The sequence below is a fragment of the Drosophila bipectinata genome, chromosome 2L, assembly GCF_030179905.1.
Source record: "Drosophila bipectinata strain 14024-0381.07 chromosome 2L, DbipHiC1v2, whole genome shotgun sequence".
Lineage (NCBI taxonomy): Eukaryota > Metazoa > Arthropoda > Insecta > Diptera > Drosophilidae > Drosophila > Drosophila bipectinata.
Genome location: NC_091736.1, coordinates 10,882,458 through 10,900,041, shown reverse-complemented (window position 1 = coordinate 10,900,041; position 17,584 = coordinate 10,882,458). Strand labels below are relative to the sequence as shown.

Genomic DNA, 17,584 nt, shown 5'->3' with positions numbered 1-17,584 from the left:
CAATCACAAGGTGAGCTCCCATTCCATTACCCCACAACTTGTATCTGGCTTCAAAGTTTGCCAAGAAATTGTTGCTACTCCTCCTGGCTGGCTCCCGGCTGGCTGGCTAGCTGACTAACTGACTGGCTGATTGTCCGGATAGCTGACTTGGAGGTTTGGGAATGGGTTAGACCATGACTGCTGGAAATTGGCAGAGTCGCGATTTGATGACTGCTGATTGTATTTATGGAAGACAACAAATTAAACGTAGCGCAGCGCGGATAAATACTGTCCAGATTGCCAATCTTCAGCTCACTTCTTGGCAAGGTTGCTTGCCAAAAATGTCAGACAAAATAATGGCTGATAAGTGCATAGTTTCTAGGATATATAGTAGTTTTATAATTTGTTTACTTCATTATCTATTTTCCAGGAATGGGATCAAGTCTCGGCCTACAGTGGTCGCTCCATACCGCGTCCTCGCATTTATCCTGTTGACCAGCCGGACGACATGCGTAGCCACTTCTCCGGAATGCCCGGCAAGGTGGGCAAGTCAAGGTGAGCTGACACGACCTTCCATCCATTGAACGAATATTTGCTTGACCCACAATGCCAGCTTGCTGCATTTTTGTTTGCATTTTTATTTATTTGCAATTTTTTCATTTATTTTTATTAAATTTTTGTTAAACCCATCCCATACTCATGCCCAAACACAACACCTCACACACACAACTACAGCAGGTCCTTGGCGGATGGACAGTCGCAGCACAGTTTCTCGAATAATTCGCATCGCGGCTACCTGAACAGCGCCTTCCCCTCGAACTTGGTGAACTCCCGACCGGAATTGCGACAATCCCGGCAATCCCTGGCCGCCGCCTCGGAGCGCATGTCCCGGGCCTCCTACGCCGGCTCCATTCACGGGGGCGGTGGTGGTGGCAACGGCGTCAATGGCGGAGTACCGGGTGGTCTGCCCGTTACCAGCCTGATGGCCATGAGCGGAATGGTGGGTGGTGGTGGACCAGCCAGCATCGCCTCCAGTGCCAGAAGATCGCGTCCCCGATCCAGATCACGCGAACAGCTGAACGCCACGCACATACATAACCATCGACCGGGAAGTCGGTAAGTAGAACACCAAACACCTCATCCAAAGAGTCCAACACCCACACACACCTCTCAGTCACACCCACAAGTCACACCATCTGTCGCCGCCGGATAGAAATCAAAAATCGTAACTCCAAAGGCGATTATCACAAATCACACACGTCTTGAATTACACTTTCAATTCTTTTCTTCAAGTTTTGATTTTAAGATTGTTTGTTTCTTTATTTACGCTTTTGAAAGTTTCTTAATTGAATGAGTTTTTTATGGCTTTGGTGGGTGATTAAATTAATTAGCTTTTTTATGTATCGGGCGGGTCTTTTTTTTGGCAATAGAACGTCTTAAAATTCTCTTAAAGCTCCCATTTAATAGCCTTTCAATGATTTATTTGTTTATATATTTTTGGCTCTGAGTTCCTAGAAATCGTGGGAATAAAAGAATATTATTTCAAGTAATTAGTAATTCCCTCTCCCATCTTCAATCAAAATAAAACTTAAACACTTTCGAACAACTTCCTCGACAAACTCTCTTGTCTTGATTGGCAACTATCCATGGCTGCAATCAAATCAAACTTTCATTCATGTACAAAAATTCTGTAACCAACAACTGTCTATAACATGCATTCCTTTCACCACTAAACCAACCAACCATCCATCTTAGCAAACCCCCTTCCTCCACTGCAGTATAAATTTTCTTGGATTCGATTAAATTTAATTGCGTTTCGCTTGGTTTCGAGCACTCTGGACTACTGGGGGCTTAGTCAGCTCAAAAGGCAATCATTGGGCAATGCGTATTGCAGTGAATCTCTGATATAATCGATGGCCAACTGGCCTCTTTACTATTCCAGATACTCGCAGGCGGGATCGACACACACCTTGAACAACTACTGCGACACATCGGACAATTGGACGGATCACGACATGGACATCTATATGGCCCGCAATCCGACGACGCGGAACGGTTTAGTGCCATTATGAGGGCGGCTCAGCTTATCCTGATATTTCAATGTTGTATTAAACTGGGATGGCATTTTCTGACAATATCTGACGCCGGCTATTGAGGCGGGGAATGGCCGATGTCAGCAACAGCAACAGCAACAACAGCAACAGCAGCAGCAACCAATGCAACATTTGAGGAATGAGCGACATCAACAACGACATAGAAACAATCAGCAATTGGAGCAGCCATATCAGTCAGTACAGCAACAGCAGCAACAGCAGCCGCAACATCAACAACGATTACAGTACTATATGCCACAGACGGAGCGTTGCACCTCACCCCCTGATGTGGTGCCTCGAGCAGCCAATTTCCATAATAGCAACAGTAATAATAGCAACAAAATAGGCAGCAACAACAGCAGCAACACCAGCAACCTGCAACAGTTGCCGCTGGCTGCGCTGACAGAAGCTCTGGTAGATGCAACACCAGACGCTGCAGCAGCGAGTGGCATTGTTGTTGAGAACTATTTTAACGAATATGAACGTCAGGAAATCATTTATCATCATCCCACAAAAGTAGCAACAGCAGCAACAGCAACTGCAACAACTGAAGAAGTGGCAGCAACAACAGCACGCCACCAGCAAGTACCCCGCAGCAATGCCTTCCGTTTACAGTTACCCGCAATGGCAACAGCAACGACTAACAATATTTTATATAATAATAATAATAATAATAATCTTAATCATGATGCAACCAATTATAAGACGCATACATTTAGTGATAGCTGTAATTGTACATGTAATTGTAGTCTAAGCCACGAGGAGGAGATGGATGACGAGGATGGGAAGGAGAAGGTGTTGGCCACTGTGACAACAGCGGCAGTGGCACTGGAGGAGGAGGAGGATGGCAGCTCATCCTTGGCGGCCAGCACTTCGGTGTCAAGCATAGAACAAGTAAGACAGAAGGAGGAGGAGCAGGATGTGTCCTTGTCGCTGAACTTGACATTGGCTGACACTGAGACACCACCAGAGGCTGCAGACCCATCTGGAGACAGGGCCATGCCTTGAGTGCCTCCTAGATGCCGCTGCTGTTGTCACCCCCGGCCTCTAACAATTTGCATAATGCATAACAATTGCGATGGCGAAACATGCAAAACACCTTAAAGTATAATCCAGAAAGAATAGATATTTTTGTATGCTGTTTAGAGTGCAATACTACAATACCCCACACATCCGCTAGTTCTTTATGCAATTAGTTGATTGATCAAAGAACTACAACCTTAAGTCAATATGGTACTAACTAAACACAATAGCTAATAGATCGGATTAACGAATGTCTAGAGTTTAGAGTTTAAGGAATCAAGGATCAATTTGTATGCTGGGATAGACAGGCATAGAAGTCGCTGGAATAGCACAAAAAAAACACAAGCAATATGTAAATAATTTAGAAGAAATACCAATAATGTAGTTTATTCAAAATTATCATTTCTAGCTCAATTAAAATTTGTTTAAATAATCATTTCATCGTTTTCTAGTCCACAGTTTTAACTTTCTTGAATACATTTTTTCAATTTATGATTCTAAGTTTGTCTATCCCAGTCTCGAATCGATTCACCCACATTCCAGTAGTTTTTTGAATCAACCAAACCATTCTACTGCCCAAAAACAGTTTTATTTTAACTCTCATTGAAGTCAGTTTCATTTCGTTTTTGTACAGAAGCTTCAATTGAAACCTATCGTGCTAAGTTCTTTCTTAACTTTTATGATTTTAATAAAAATTTACCTTTTAAAATTGAAACCGTTTTTAGTTATTTATTATTTTGAATCAAATATCGGCCCACTTGTCTCAGACAAGCGTCTGTATATCGTTGTATATAGAAAGTATTTAGGCTTAAGCGTTTCAAACGATTTTCGGTTTTTAGCCTTATCATTATCATTATTATTGTTGGAGGTGGGACGAGTCCGGATGAACAGTCCGGAGGAGTCCGAGCGAAACACAGTTGACAGTTAACAATATTTAGTGCCCGTGGGCAGGAGCTCTCCCCAGAGTTCCAAAACAACGCCCATGCGAGGCACTAAATACTTAGTGAAGTAAGAAAATATCCATATATATATTATATTCTAAACGTTATTCCTAAGAACTATATAGTTACAGACAAGGCTTTGAGCATTAGACAAGTAAGCACAATTTAGGTGGAAAACGGGAGCAATTATTTAGAAGAAACCACAAAAACAAATATTCCAATAAAACTTAGGCAATAAATTTCAATAAAAAAAAACAATTTAGATTTCCAAATCGATGAAATGTTTCACAGACAAGTAGAAGAATCAATATCCCCAAAAACTAGTGTGTAAAAAATTAAATCAATTTTAGTGTTAAATTAAAACTTAATTAAACTGCCTTAGCACATGGAGAAGGAACGAAGCACTTGCTTGAATTTTGTTTAGCGGCACTTTAAGAACACCAACCAGAAACGAGGAATATTTTAGGAGGTAACACCAACACCAAAACTGCCAAACAAAAGTATGGAAACCTGTAGATTATCTCCAGACGAAGACACCAAACGACAACACCACCCAAGCCCCCACAGTTGGGCTTCTATCGATGAGAGTCCCATTATGAATGTGCGTTATATTGTTACTTGTAAATCGAATTCAAATGTTAACTTTGCGGCTTCACAGATTAGCAAACTAAATTTACTAGAATATTTACGAAACGTTTCGTTTTTCGGATTTAGATTCGTACGCATCGAGTTCCAAATAAAGCATATTTTTGTTACGACTTTTGGTTTTTGGTATTCTGTCTTTTATTTTGGTGTTCACTTACCCGGGCACTATCAAGGAATTATCCCATAGCAGCCGCAGTTGACGAGTGAAGGCGGCCCACAGCTGGGCCATGCCCTCGACACCTCCCAGGTGGGCGTGGCAGTTGGCCAAGAGGCAGCTGAGGCGGCACACCAAAGAGTCCGCAGCAGCACTCTTGATGCGCATGGGATCGAACTGAAAAGTATATTAAAGGTTTATATTAAAGTAAGTATTTTTGTACATTAAAAAATCATTATGTTTATAAAAAATGAATTTAAAAATTCGTGGATCAATAGAATGTTAAAGAACCTTAAAGTCAAAAATACTATAGAAACATTAGTCTTGCAAGTGTACGGAAATGACAACCTAAGCCCCAGAGATCCCTATATCTTTGCCAATTCTTATCGGATTCTTGAGAGGATTACCTTAAACGAATGGTGGATCGATTCTCCACAAATCTGCATCAAAATCTAGGAATGAAATATTTTTTAGATTTTTTGTCCATTTTTCTGAGGGATGCCCTTCAAAAGTATGAAAATGCATGGGAGGGCCTCTAGGGCCCTCAGGGATAACTATGTATATCTTTGCCAATTCTTATCGGATTCTTGAGAGAATTACCTTAAACGAATGGTGGATGGATTCTCCACAAATCTGCATCAAAATCTAGGAACGAAATATTTTTTAGATTTTTTGTCCATTTTTCTGAGGGATGCCCTTCAAAAGTATGAAAATGCATTAGAGGGCCTCTAGGGCCCACAGGGATGGCTATATCTTTGCCAATTCTTATCGGATTCTTGAGAGGATTACCTTAAATGACTGGTGGATGGATTCTCAACAAATCTGCATCAAAATCTAGGACCGAAATATTTTTTTGATTTTTTGTTCATTTTTCTGGGGGATGCCCTTCAAAAGTATGAAAACGCATGGGAGGGGAACTACAGAGGTCTACAGAGGTCTACAGAGGTATGGCCTACAGAGGTATTTAATATTCTACTCACCTTATCCTTAAAGTTCTTCTTTGAATATGGATACAGGGCCATATCTGGATGCATATCAGGAAACAGGTAGGCCAGCAGTTCGCTCAATTCGCTCTCTGTCATGGGCCCTGGCAGACGCTTCGTTAGACCAGCTTGTGACGGCAGATTGTAGCTGCGATCTCTGCGTGGGGATAGCTGGTGGGAGGTGATTCGATCCAAAGGATTTGAGGCGCCTTCAGCTCCGCTACTGATACCCGAAAAATTTCTACCCACATACGATTCCAACGATCGAGTAATCCCAGCAACCGATTGGTAATCTTTCAGACAACAGGAGAGGTACGAGGAAGCCTCGACGGACAGGTAGACCTTTCCCAGTGGAGCTTTCGATGGAACAAAATCGGTTCTTTGCTCACTATCGAAGGCTACATGCTCCGATAACTCTGGCCAAGTGTAAACCAAGTAAATTTCCGTGCACGACTCCGGAGTATAGCCGTGTGGCAGAGCGTAAAAGTGTTGAAGTTCAAGCTGGAACACCTCGCCATCCACGACTATATCCTCGGAGCTGAGACCATGATCGAAGGGTACATACATGGGCATGCGAATGCGCATGGTATCTAAGGCGTAGGTGGTGCAAACCGAAATCTTGGCCGCCTGGTTATAGGAAGAAGGTACCTTTTCCCGGAACAGTGTGAGCAAGCCCATTAGAAAACGGCACTCTGGCGGAGCTCTCTCCAGCCCAATCAGCCTAAAGTTAGTCCTCAGAGCAGGTGCCAAGGCCAAGCCTGTGTAGAAATTCCACTTGGGATCGTAGATCTGTACGAATATAGGCACCACACTCTGAACTTCCGCAGCCACCACAGCAGCGGCGCTCAAAAAGAAATTAAACTCCGAAGTGGATTTCATGTATTTAAGATTGGGGCTGGCAGGATGCATAACAATAAACCTTCTCAGGCCGTAGATCCTGGCCAGCGTGTGCAGGTCCTGCGTGTTCCTTATTGGTGGCCCAAAACTATTTCCAATGCTCATCAGATCTTCGTGGCAAATGGTGCGTTGCAAGCATGTATTTTCCTTGATCTCCTCCCGTGCTCCCAATTCATCCTCCTCCAATATGGCTTGATGGTACTCCACTTCAATGCCATTCGTATTCATTAGTATGTCCAGTTTCTCTTGTTGCACCTTCCACTTGCAACGAAAGATTTCCTCGGGTCGCAGACTCCGGCCTACGTCAGAGTCGGAGGAAACATCCCATTTTTGGAGTATTTCGCCCAGCTGGGCATTGAACACCTCCCAATCGGAGTCGGCGCTAAAGTTTTCTCTATAGAATTCGTTATCATCGATTTCTTCGGCCATTATTAAGATTATTTTAACGCGTATTAAAAAGTCAACAAACAAAAGTCGCAGACAAAACAATGACCAGAGCTGCCAGACCCAAGAATTTTGTTAATCAGCTGTTGGTTGTGCCTGTTGGTTTTTAATAAGTGTTGGAAAACGATTAAGACTTCTTTAAAAAATAAATTTAATTTAAAAATTAATAAAGCTTTAAAGAGCCATCTATTATTATGCAAAATAAAGTCTAATCAGTCGAATCTAATTATCGGCTATTAAGGTAGCTTTAAAAGTCTTAAATTAAAACCATTCAATAAAATATTTGCCTAAATCCATGTCTTAATTCAAACACAAAGCATTAATTATATTACTTCAGTTAGTATACAATTACTAAAATAAAAACAAAAGCTAAATTTGGATTGAACATGTCTTCGTTTCTTGATTCTGTTTGCTAGTCTTCTGCCACTATATAATTTTTGTTTCCACTTGATTTCTTGAGGGAGCTATCTCTTGAGTTCGAATGAATACTTCGTTTGTTGTCAGCCGTTTTGTTTGGTTGTTTTTTATTAATTTACATCAATCCATTCACTATGTAGTTGGGGCTTAAACGATAACAGCTCTCTATTTAGCCAACCACGAGAGTTCCCTCATCGGGGAATTCGTGGGTGGGCACCTCCAGATTAAGGGGCGCCGGTCCCTTGCGGATCCTGCCCGAAGCGTCGTAGTGGGATCCGTGGCAAGGGCAATAATAGCCTCCAAAGTCACCGGCATTCGCGATGGGCACACAGCCAAGATGCGTGCACACACCAATGACCACCAGCCACTCAGGCTTGATCACACGTTGCTGCAAAATAAACATAATTATTATATTTATAAAATCTCGAAGATTACTCTAATACTACTCACATCATCGGTTTCCGGATCACGGAGTGTGGCGGTTGGCACCTGACGCTCAGTATCGATCTCACCGGCAGTACGGTGACGGATGAACAGCGGCTTTCCGCGCCACTTGAACGTCACCGACTTGCCCTCGGGGATGTCCGAAAGCTTGATCTCGATCTTGGCCATGGCCAGCACATCGGCGGTGGCACTCATCGATCCCACAAAGGTGTTGACCAGACCCTTGGCCGCATACGCGCTTCCAACAGCCGCGGCTCCGACCATCAGGTAGGAGAAGGCCTTGCGCTCCTCGGCGGACTCATTACGACGACGGCTATCCTTGACGGAGTCACGACGATAGTCGGTGAAGTCTGGCACCTGCAAGTCGGTGTGTCCCTGGCGGTTGGCTGAAAAATAAATGAGTGAGTGAGTAAATGATGTCACTTGTGGTTGGATTCTGTTCCTGGTTGTGTTCCCGCTGTGACTACAGTTTTAACTGGTAACTGGTTAACCACCTGTTAAGAGGTATTACAATACTATAGTATTTCTATTGTTTTTTCATAAACAATTAGAATTAACCTTCCTTGAAATGTTAGCCCTGTAGCGATGCATTTTAAGCATCTTGTTTACATTTTAGTTTCAAAACATTTTCTCAATTATTTTTATATATTAATTGACCATATTCCTTAACACCTTTTAAGGAAGAGATGCCCTATATTGCGATTCCTAGTCTCCATCCCCTCCTTGCGAATAGTTGTTGTTGTTGGACGAGGTTATGTTGAAATTACGTAAGGAAGTTTGCCAATTCTCCTCCGTGGTGTCTGTAAACCGCTTCCTAACTGGTATTCCTTGTATTTGAAGGGTTTTAATAAACTTTTCCCTCTTCCATTCATTATGTAATGATTGTGTTTTTCTGCCTGCTGGGCCTCCTCGCCGAGTTCCGAAACCTTACCCATGGAGTTGATGGCCACACCGGTGGCCTTGAGGCCGGTGGAAATAGCCTGGACACCGCCTCGGACGTAGGCTCGCGACACGGCGTTCAGCATTTTGTGTGGGTATACGTTTGTCGGATGAAATAAATCACAAAAATATTCAAGTCGAAAATTTCGACGTTCGTCGCTATTTGCCTGCTGAGCACAGGGTTGCAAAACGATGGGACAGGGCTGCCATGTTTTTTTTGTCAGCTGATAGCAATGCTGCCGGACTGCAAGGCACAGTGGTTCATTTTGTCAACTGTTTTTTCTTAGTTTGTCAATTTTTTATAGAATTTGATTTATATTTTTAATATTTTATTATATTTTTAGTTGAGGGCTTATTTTTGTCAGCCCCTCTTGGGCTTGGAGAGTGATGAGAGAGCGTTGCCATATCTGTCTGTTCAATGTACTACTAGCGCCATCTATCTTAGAAGTTTATTTTTTAAAAATATTTTTCAGGTGAATTTTAAACTTGAATATTTACCTTAAATAAACTTGCGAAAGCTGGCAGTAAGCATATCTCAGCATCCTCAAAAGTAGTGTTACTTTTAAAAATACTTCTTACATTTTTAATAAATTATAAATTGAAAACATTTAATGAAAATTAGAGATTATTTTATTCTAATTTTCTTATTTAAAAAACAACTTTATCTTGGTTGCCGAATGTGTTTTATGCTCTACAGTAAAATAAATTTTAATAACAGGCCTAAAACGTGAAAAAATATTAACCTTCCTTTGAATTCATCTGCATTTAAAACTTTTTCAGGCTATTTCCTCTGGTTTTCTGAATTAAAATAAAGTTAATTTTGTTTCAGAATGTTAATAAGAATCTAGAAAATATAAATATACTATTCCCATTACTCGTATTTAAAAATTGCTGTATAAAAATCGCTCTAATACATCATATATTTGAAAACAACCATAAACTAATAAGACTCTTTAGTTTTTAATATAATATCATTTTCCAAGTACTCTTCATTAGATTGTTGCCTAGAGATATTTTCTGAATTTGTCAAATTGCATTTTATTTACCTTTCCATCTAACCCTTTCATCCCCCACTTGCAGCATCCCAGCATTAGTGCCACCCCTGTTTGAAAGAAAACTACCGTCCAAATTAGCAACTGCAGCGGCTCAGCTTTTCCCAGATGATGAAAAAGGGGTTTCCATGACAAACCGGTTACACTCAAAAGAACGACATTCAGACCGGAGCTTCGCTCCAGAGATGGAAAAGCCAACCACCGAGTTTCCAACGTTTTTCCACTGCAGTTTCCCATTATGATGTCACTGATTGGACTCCGCTCGCATCCCCCGTTCCCCGTTCGGGGTGGATTCGCTTAGCTTAATTAATAAGCGAACCTCTTGAGTTATTGTTGGCAATTTACAAATCGTTCCCTGGTTGATATCATTCAACGCATAAAATGCCAATAAAAAATTGCATAAAAAATGGCGATGGGGTATGGGAATTTGTTATGCGCATAAAAGTAGGCAACCAAAATTTGGCGAAACTTTAAAACCAAAAAAAAAACGTCCTCAGCTCCGGAGTTAAGGCCGTAAAAAGCGAGAAGAACTCTCCCACAGCCGGCTGAAATGTAATTCCTCTGGCGCCAGCCCTGTGATTATCGAAAGTAGTTCTTTTTGATGTCGAAAGTTTGCTGCCTTCCCGCCTACTCCTCCCCCTTTGTAGGTGGCAAGTGAAAGTGAAAGCGAAAGGCGAATGTCGGCCCCCGTATCCGTCTATTTTCCCAAAAATGTGGAAAGAGGGGGGGGATGGGGAGGGAAAATCTGCGCACATAACAGTGCCTCTATGTACTCTGCCACAGGCACACACACACCGAAGCATCCAAAAGGGGGGGCAGTACGGTTGCAGAGCTGGGGCAGGAGGTGGCAGCAAGGAAAAGTGCGTGAATTTTTGCCAAAAAAAAACCAAAAATAAAATTAAAATTTAAGAAGACTAATGCTGAAGAAATACTCTTTTTTTTTAATTTTTTTATTTAATATATATTTTTAATATAATAATAATAAAGTTTTTACTTCCTCATCTTATTTTTTAATGACAACCAGAAATTCCAAATTTAATTTTTTGGCAGTGCCTAGGACAGAAAAGTTAAAACTATGCCGCGTAGGCGTCGTGGCAACAACAGTCTCCCGCCTCCCACTCCCCCTGGCCAACCACCAATTCCCCCCATTCTGCTCCCCCGCATCCTAACCGCATCCTTCACTCCAATTTAACTCTGTCAGGCTTCGGCTGCGTTACACTTTTCACCAACTTTTACATGGGAAACTGGCGCCAACTACAACAAGAAAAGCAACAACAAACATACAACAACAGTGGGCCAAGTTACAACCCTGCCTCAGGACAGTTGCCTCCCGCTTTTGGCCACCAGCCCCCTTTTCCCTTTAGAAATTTTAGTGTGGCGTGTGCAGCATTGCGGCTGCGGCAGAAGCAACAAAAAAAAAATACTTTTACACAGAGAAAAATTATAAGATTATTTCTTAAAAAATGTATAATATTTTGTTATAAAATAAAAGACAATATTTTGTTTTAACTATTTGTAAAAAATATATATTTATTTTTAAAAATATAAGAACTATTTTCCTGAAAAATTAGTTTCCCAGTGGAAATGCGACGACTTTTCCTGCTTATCGCAACATCAGCCAAGCATAAAGCTCAGCCTAGCACCCACCCCCGCTCTGGGGCACTACCCTCCACCTCCCCCTACATCTCCCACTCGTTCTACTCCCTAAAATCCACTCATCCCCTTGCTGGAAAAGTTGAAAGTGGAAAATTGTGCGAGGCAGGCGAAAAGTTTTGTGCGGCTCCATGACTGACAGTCTTCCACAGATGCCAAGGCGCTGCCACGCCTACTCCCACGACGAGTCCTTGCAGTGCCCCGGTCACCCCTTTACCACCCACCCAACAAGCTCCATTTTCTCTAAGAACGAAAATTAAATGAATCAGAATCATCTGTGCAGCATCAGGAACCACCGTAGAGGATCTGGGAAATTCCGAGTTAAGTAAAGCCCTGTGGCATGTGCAGCGGTGCTTTAGATCCTAAAAATTCGGCACAGCTGGCGGTCATTTATGTGCTCCTCTCTTGAATCCCCGGACCCGGAGCTTTTTGCATTTAAAATTATTATATCTTAGCCGGGCTCAAGTCGGGGCCATTTTTGGGCAGTCGGATTAGGTGACCATGACAATGGACCCGGCCTGTTTGTTTTCATATTTTATTGGGATGGATCCGAGGGATGTGGGCTTTAAGGAGTGTGAATAATGATGTTTCATTGTCTGTTTTTTAAAGGGGAATACAAGTCCTACGAAATCAGTTCAAATGTTAATGGTAGGCTCTTTCTTGCAAGTGGGTTTTTGCGGTTTAAAGTAATACATACTGAGGTTTGGGGCAGGTTGAAATAAATAGTATAAAATAATAGAAAATAAATAAAATAATAAAATAAATAATAAATAAAAATAAATTTTGTTAGAGATCCATATAACAAGAAAATAAATATTAAGGTATGTATTACTAGACCTCTTATTTTGGCTAAAACACTAGTCTATTTTTGTGTTATATTTTATGTACTTATATTAAATATATTAAATATTTGTCAGGTATCCTATAATATCAAGTAACACATATATTTTTGTCCTAAATTTTCCATCCTATTTCCCAACATACCAACATATATCCATTTCCGATCCCCAACTCCCCATATCTTGGTCCTTATCTGCTTGCCAGCTTGAAAGTTTGTCAACAACTCTCGCCCTGCCTTGGGGCTAAGCAGCAACAAAAAAAAAAAAAGAATAAAGTTCCTGCGGCAGGATACGTTTTTATTTTAGGTTTAAGGCGGGAACGAAACCTGCCCTAAATTCGGCCAAGCGGCTTAAAAAGAAAAGCAACCAAAAGAAAAATCGTCAGGCACGCGCAGCAGGAAGGCATCCTGAGTTCCCAAAGAAAGGAAACGAAAACGTTGCGTTTTTCCCTTCCCCACTCTACCCAACAGATTGCATGAAAAACAGGAAATATTTGGGGTTGGGGCTTGGGGGACACATTCTTTTTGGCGGAGGCGCAGCACGCATAAATCTACGGCCCAAATTACATTATTTTGTCATTTTCATTGGGGCGCCTCCCTGGGTGTATTATTTTTTTTTTCAGCCTGCTGCAGTGTCCTGTGTGGTCCTGTGCCCAGCCCGCCAGGCACATAAAACTCAGTCGAAAATAAACTTTCAAGAAAATATACCCCACGCACCGAACCGAGTACAACAAAAAAAATGCAAAAGCTCTAGGGCAAAAGTTTTCCCGGCAAATAAAAAAAATAAACCAGGAATACAGTCGCGAGTACATTATATGCAAGCGGAAAAAAGAGAAAAGGGGGGTTGGCGGGGTGACTTTTGGGGTTGGGGCTTTTGTTGGGGTTTCCACATTGCCTGGGGTTGCTGCTGAAAGTGAAAGTAAATGCAGTCGCAGTCGCAGTCGCTGTCGCTGTTGCCGTCTCCGTCGCAGTCGCAGCAACGCTGACTGAGCTGCTTTCCCCCCCATTTACCATTGAACCCCCCTACCACCCTTCCACCTCCCTCCACCTTCTCTCATTCTCTCTCTCTTTCTGTTTTATTATCCTGCAAGTATCCAAGGACATTGGGGCCATTAAAAATGAAGCAGCAAAAGCTTTCCTTCGAAGCCAACTTTCTTGAGACCAACTGCAACTTGGCGACTTTTCTCCGCCTCTCTCAACCGCACTCTCTTGCGCTTAAGCTTTCGCTCTCACTGCTCTCGGAATTTTCTGCATTGTTTATAACTATTCTTGGAAAATGCGCTTGCGTTGGCTCTCTCTCTCTCTAGCTCTGTCGCTCTTGGGGAACTTTCACTTTCCTCGACAGCCTTGTCCTTTGCCTTCAACTTTCGCTTTCACCCTGAAAGTTCGACGACGTTGCTCCTTCTCTATCGCGGCAAGTCTCTCTTTGTCTCGCTCTCACTCTGACAACTTCCTGTGTGGGCTTCCGGTTTTGTTTTTACAACTGATAAGGCGTCCTGCCGGCACTTTGGCCGCCCCCTTCTGTGTCCTTTGAGCCTCTGTCCACCCTCTGTCGCTCTGTCTCTCTTGTTCGCTCTTGGGAAGACGACCAGCAGGCGCCAGTGTCTGCTTCTTCTTTATGTTAGTGCTTTTATTATGGCTGTGCGTTGCAAGGATCAAGGACGTTCAAGAAAATCCACGGCCAAGAACAAAAACAAAACAAAACCAAAAGGAAAGTAAAGCCAAAAGTAAAGTAAATAGCAAAAAAATGCAGGGCGTTGTTGAAGTTTTTTTTTCGGTTTTTCGGTGGGAGTATGACTTTGACACGGGTTGATGGGTTTGAGTGAGGTGGGGCGGGGCGGGGTGGGGCATATATCCCAACTCCCTGCCACTCCTTCCCCCTTTTGCGTGTGCGTTTTTTTTTTGGTTGCAGCTTTTATGTACTGTATGTACTTTGTGTATATAAATTCGACCAGATGTGCGTGCGCCGGCGCCTATATACAACATTTTCGGTTGGGAGGCTTCTCCCCCCCTCGGCTTTATCCTGGGGGAGGTGGAATTTACTGCAGTCCTTTATGGGCGAGATGAAGAAGAAGAAGATGAGGAAAATGGGGGCCAACACTCACACCAACTCACGCAAGACGACCACTCGCTGCGTTTGTAATTTTGGCGCCTTTGTGCGTGTGCAGCGGTGAATGGCAGCAAAGATGGTGGCGATGAAGAAGGACCCAAAGGAGGCAGAAGAAAAGGACCAGATGGGGGGTGGAGCCAGCAAGCAGCAGGCATGGAGGAATGGGTTTCGAGGTTTTTGGGGGCTTGGGGATTGTACAGTGACAGAATGTAATTTGATATATTTTGAGAAGGCATTGAAAATGCCTGGTGGTTAGGGATATATGTAGGTAGTAATTACATAGAAAAAAAATATATCCTGCAGGTTTAAGGACTCATTTTGTATATATTTTTGTATCAATATTTTCAAAGGACTCTTTTATAATTCCTTTTTTCTCAAAACTATAAAGATTTAATACTATTTTAGACTCATTTCAAGCTTAAATCCACTCTCTTACTCCCAAAATATATATAAAATTTCTCCCAGTGTATCAGGCACATTTTCTTTGGTTCTATGTGAGTGACGTTGACTTTGTTGCGGTTGCTGTTGTTGTTCTGGCCGGGGCTCTATGTGGCATATACTATATAGACCATGATGCCTTGGTATATAGCTTCTTAAACTTCCTGCTTCTCCGACTTTCCGTGTCCTTTCGAATTGTTCGTGTTGCAGGCCTGCTTTTCACCGAAATTGCGTAGTTTGGACATCTTTGTTGTTTCCCTCCCGTGGAAATGCAAGAAAAGCGAAAACAGTTTTCCGCCTTTGGCCATTTTTCGCCTTCAACAATGTGGGTCGTCGTCTGCTGCCTCTTTTTGGCATTTTCCTTCCATTTTCCTTCAATGTGCCACGCACTGCATAGAAATGAGTGTTCCAGAGTGTGTGTGTGGGTGTGGGTGTGCTTTGGCTTGCGGTGCGTTAGTTTAAAGTTCCTTTTTTGGGGACCGATGGGTGGTTGGGTGGTTTGGCTGAATTTTCCGAGTTGCGGCCAGAACCTTCTGCTTTATTTTTACTTTTTGTGAAGAGTGGTGAAAATTCTCTTTGAGGTTTGAGGTTTTTATGTTGTCAGATGCTTTTGACTCCACCATCTTCCACTTTCCACATCCGCCGGTTCTTCTTCATCATCCTGATTTTTTTAGCCAAACAGTTTCTACGGTTTTCTAATAAAGTGCCTTTCCTTGTGGCCAACTGGAATGAGTGGGAGGATGTTGTGTAGGTTGGTTAACTCGAAAATTAATTGCAATTTTAAAGCCTAAGATTGTTGTGAATTTAAAGAAAGTATTTTTAGTAAAAGAAACTTTAAAAGTAGTCATAAGTATATCTATTTATTTTTAATAATTTAAAACCCCCCCCTTGACTCCTTGACAATCGTTCAATTAAAGTTTTCTAAGCATCCTGTCAAGTCAGTTCTCTCCCCGCAGGACTTGCTAATTAATTAAATGAAGCCGGTTTGTCTGTTTGGTGCCACTTGTACAAATGTTGCATTCTCCGGCTGCCGCCAACTTTCCTTTCCTTTGAAAGGCCAGTTTCTGACAACCCACCCACTCCTGATTTAGAGTTTCCCGTAAAATGTCAATCACAATATTGCCTGCCGCACACTCCCCTTTTGATCTCAACCCTTCTCCAGCTGGGAAAATCGAGGACAATTAAAAAACAGTCTGGATTAAATGTATTTGTAATTATGTATTAGCTGAAAGTACTGTGTCTTTGCTTGGAACTTCCTTTGAGCTTTGATGCTGCCACTCTTGTGCTGATAACAAACACCAACACAAGCTCACCAGGCACACAGATAGGCAGGATATAGAAAATCCGAATGCTATGTAAAAGTTGTTGGGCATATAGGGAGGGGGGGATGCAAGGAGAGTGGAGTGGAGACAGGAAACACGAACATCAGCAACAGAAGCAGCAACAGCAGCAGCAGCATCAGTATCAGGAGCAGCAACATAAGTCGGCTTGCATTGACAACCAGCAGAAAAGAAAGTAAGCTGTGAAAAATTAAAAAAAGGTTTAAAATAATATTTTACTTAAGCTTTAAAGAAAAAAAATCAAAATATTTAAGCTTAATATCATTATATTTTTAATTAGAATTAAATGAGGCAATTCTTTCTCCAAGTGCATAGGGTCCTGTGCTTTAGCCTACGCACAAGCTCAGGCTTTCCACTCACACCACCACACTGACACACTGACACACCGACACAAACGCACACAGATGCAGAGTAATTATGTTTCGCCAGCAGCTTCCAACCCCCTTGCCAACCCCACCCTCTTATACATACATCTCCATGGTATTTTTAGTTGGGTTTCTCCACCTTCTTCGTGGCGCTTCTTCTCTGCTGTCTTGTTTTCATTGCATATCTCCTAAGCCCGCCTCTTTCTTCCCCCACTCCCCCCCTCCCACCAGCCATGTAGCTTTGTCTCTGTCGCTCCCAATGGCCATTGACAGGGAGCTGCGGCTCAATTGAAATTTGAGGATTTTTGTCTCAGTGCCCTAATTAATTTTACGTACCATGAAAATCATTGTTTGTTGCTTTTGCCTTTGCCCAAGTCCTGTCAGTCCTGTATATTGTTCCGTCTGTCTTTTGTTGTTGTTTTTGTTGTAAGGACTAGTGTACATGAGCATAATGCAAAATTGAATATGTACGAGTGTAGGAGAGAGTGTAAGTGGGAGGTTGAGTTAAAGTGAGGTGGAGAATCAGAAATAGATGGAGACTTTAATGAATTAGAAGGTCAAGGTGGGAGACATTCCTTAGAAATTCTATACTTATAGTATCCTGTCCATCACAGATCTTAACTCACTTTCTTTATAATAATGCTAATAATTATTCTTCTATTTATATTTCATTTATTAGCTTCCAATACTCATTCTCTGGCTATACCACTTTATAAGCCTGTTTCCACACATTTTCCTTCTCCTGAATATTCATTTTGTGCATTTGCATTTTTAGTATCCAGAACACCCTGTTACAGTGATTTTCCCCCCCAAAAAGCCCCAAAAATTG

The 17,584-nt window shown here is 42.1% G+C and overlaps 3 protein-coding genes across 3 annotated transcripts in view; 1 reads left to right on the top strand and 2 right to left on the bottom strand.

The window, feature by feature from the left end:
• Positions 1-4,275, top strand: part of haf (leucine-rich repeat and fibronectin type-III domain-containing protein hattifattener) — a 6,826-nt gene extending 2,551 nt beyond the window's left edge. The window contains 3 exon segments of the mRNA XM_070276970.1: positions 374-534; positions 718-1,095; positions 1,922-4,275. Of these exon segments, the coding sequence (XP_070133071.1) occupies positions 374-534; positions 718-1,095; positions 1,922-3,080 (1,698 nt within the window). The 3' untranslated portion in view covers positions 3,081-4,275.
• Positions 4,276-4,820: 545 nt separating this feature from the next.
• Rab3GAP1 (RAB3 GTPase activating protein subunit 1) lies at positions 4,821-7,213 on the bottom strand. Its single transcript, XM_017243484.3, has 2 exons — positions 5,816-7,213; positions 4,821-5,012 (listed from the first exon to the last, which is right to left on the bottom strand). Exons 1-2 carry the CDS (start codon positions 7,142-7,144, stop codon positions 4,836-4,838), a joined length of 1,506 nt encoding a protein of 501 aa, XP_017098973.2. The 5' UTR covers positions 7,145-7,213; the 3' UTR covers positions 4,821-4,835.
• Positions 7,214-7,439: 226 nt separating this feature from the next.
• Positions 7,440-9,155, bottom strand: RFeSP (Rieske iron-sulfur protein). Its single transcript, XM_017243291.3, has 3 exons — positions 8,952-9,155; positions 8,027-8,406; positions 7,440-7,964 (listed from the first exon to the last, which is right to left on the bottom strand). Exons 1-3 carry the CDS (start codon positions 9,043-9,045, stop codon positions 7,746-7,748), a joined length of 693 nt encoding a protein of 230 aa, XP_017098780.2. The 5' UTR covers positions 9,046-9,155; the 3' UTR covers positions 7,440-7,745.
• Positions 9,156-17,584: the final 8,429 nt, after the last annotated feature.

Excerpts from the sequence above, each read along its gene's own strand:
- Rab3GAP1 (XM_017243484.3), bottom strand. The coding sequence starts at position 7,144 with ATGGCCGAAGAAATCGATGATAACGAATTCTATAGAGAAAACTTTAGC. Across the intron at positions 5,013-5,815 it reads AGAAGAACTTTAAGGATAAG|TTCGATCCCATGCGCATCAA; the intron begins GTGAGTAGAATA and ends TATACTTTTCAG.
- RFeSP (XM_017243291.3), bottom strand. The coding sequence starts at position 9,045 with ATGCTGAACGCCGTGTCGCGAGCCTACGTCCGAGGCGGTGTCCAGGCT. Across the intron at positions 8,407-8,951 it reads TGTGGCCATCAACTCCATGG|CCAACCGCCAGGGACACACC; the intron begins GTAAGGTTTCGG and ends TTTATTTTTCAG. Across the intron at positions 7,965-8,026 it reads GTGATCCGGAAACCGATGAT|CAACGTGTGATCAAGCCTGA; the intron begins GTGAGTAGTATT and ends TTTATTTTGCAG.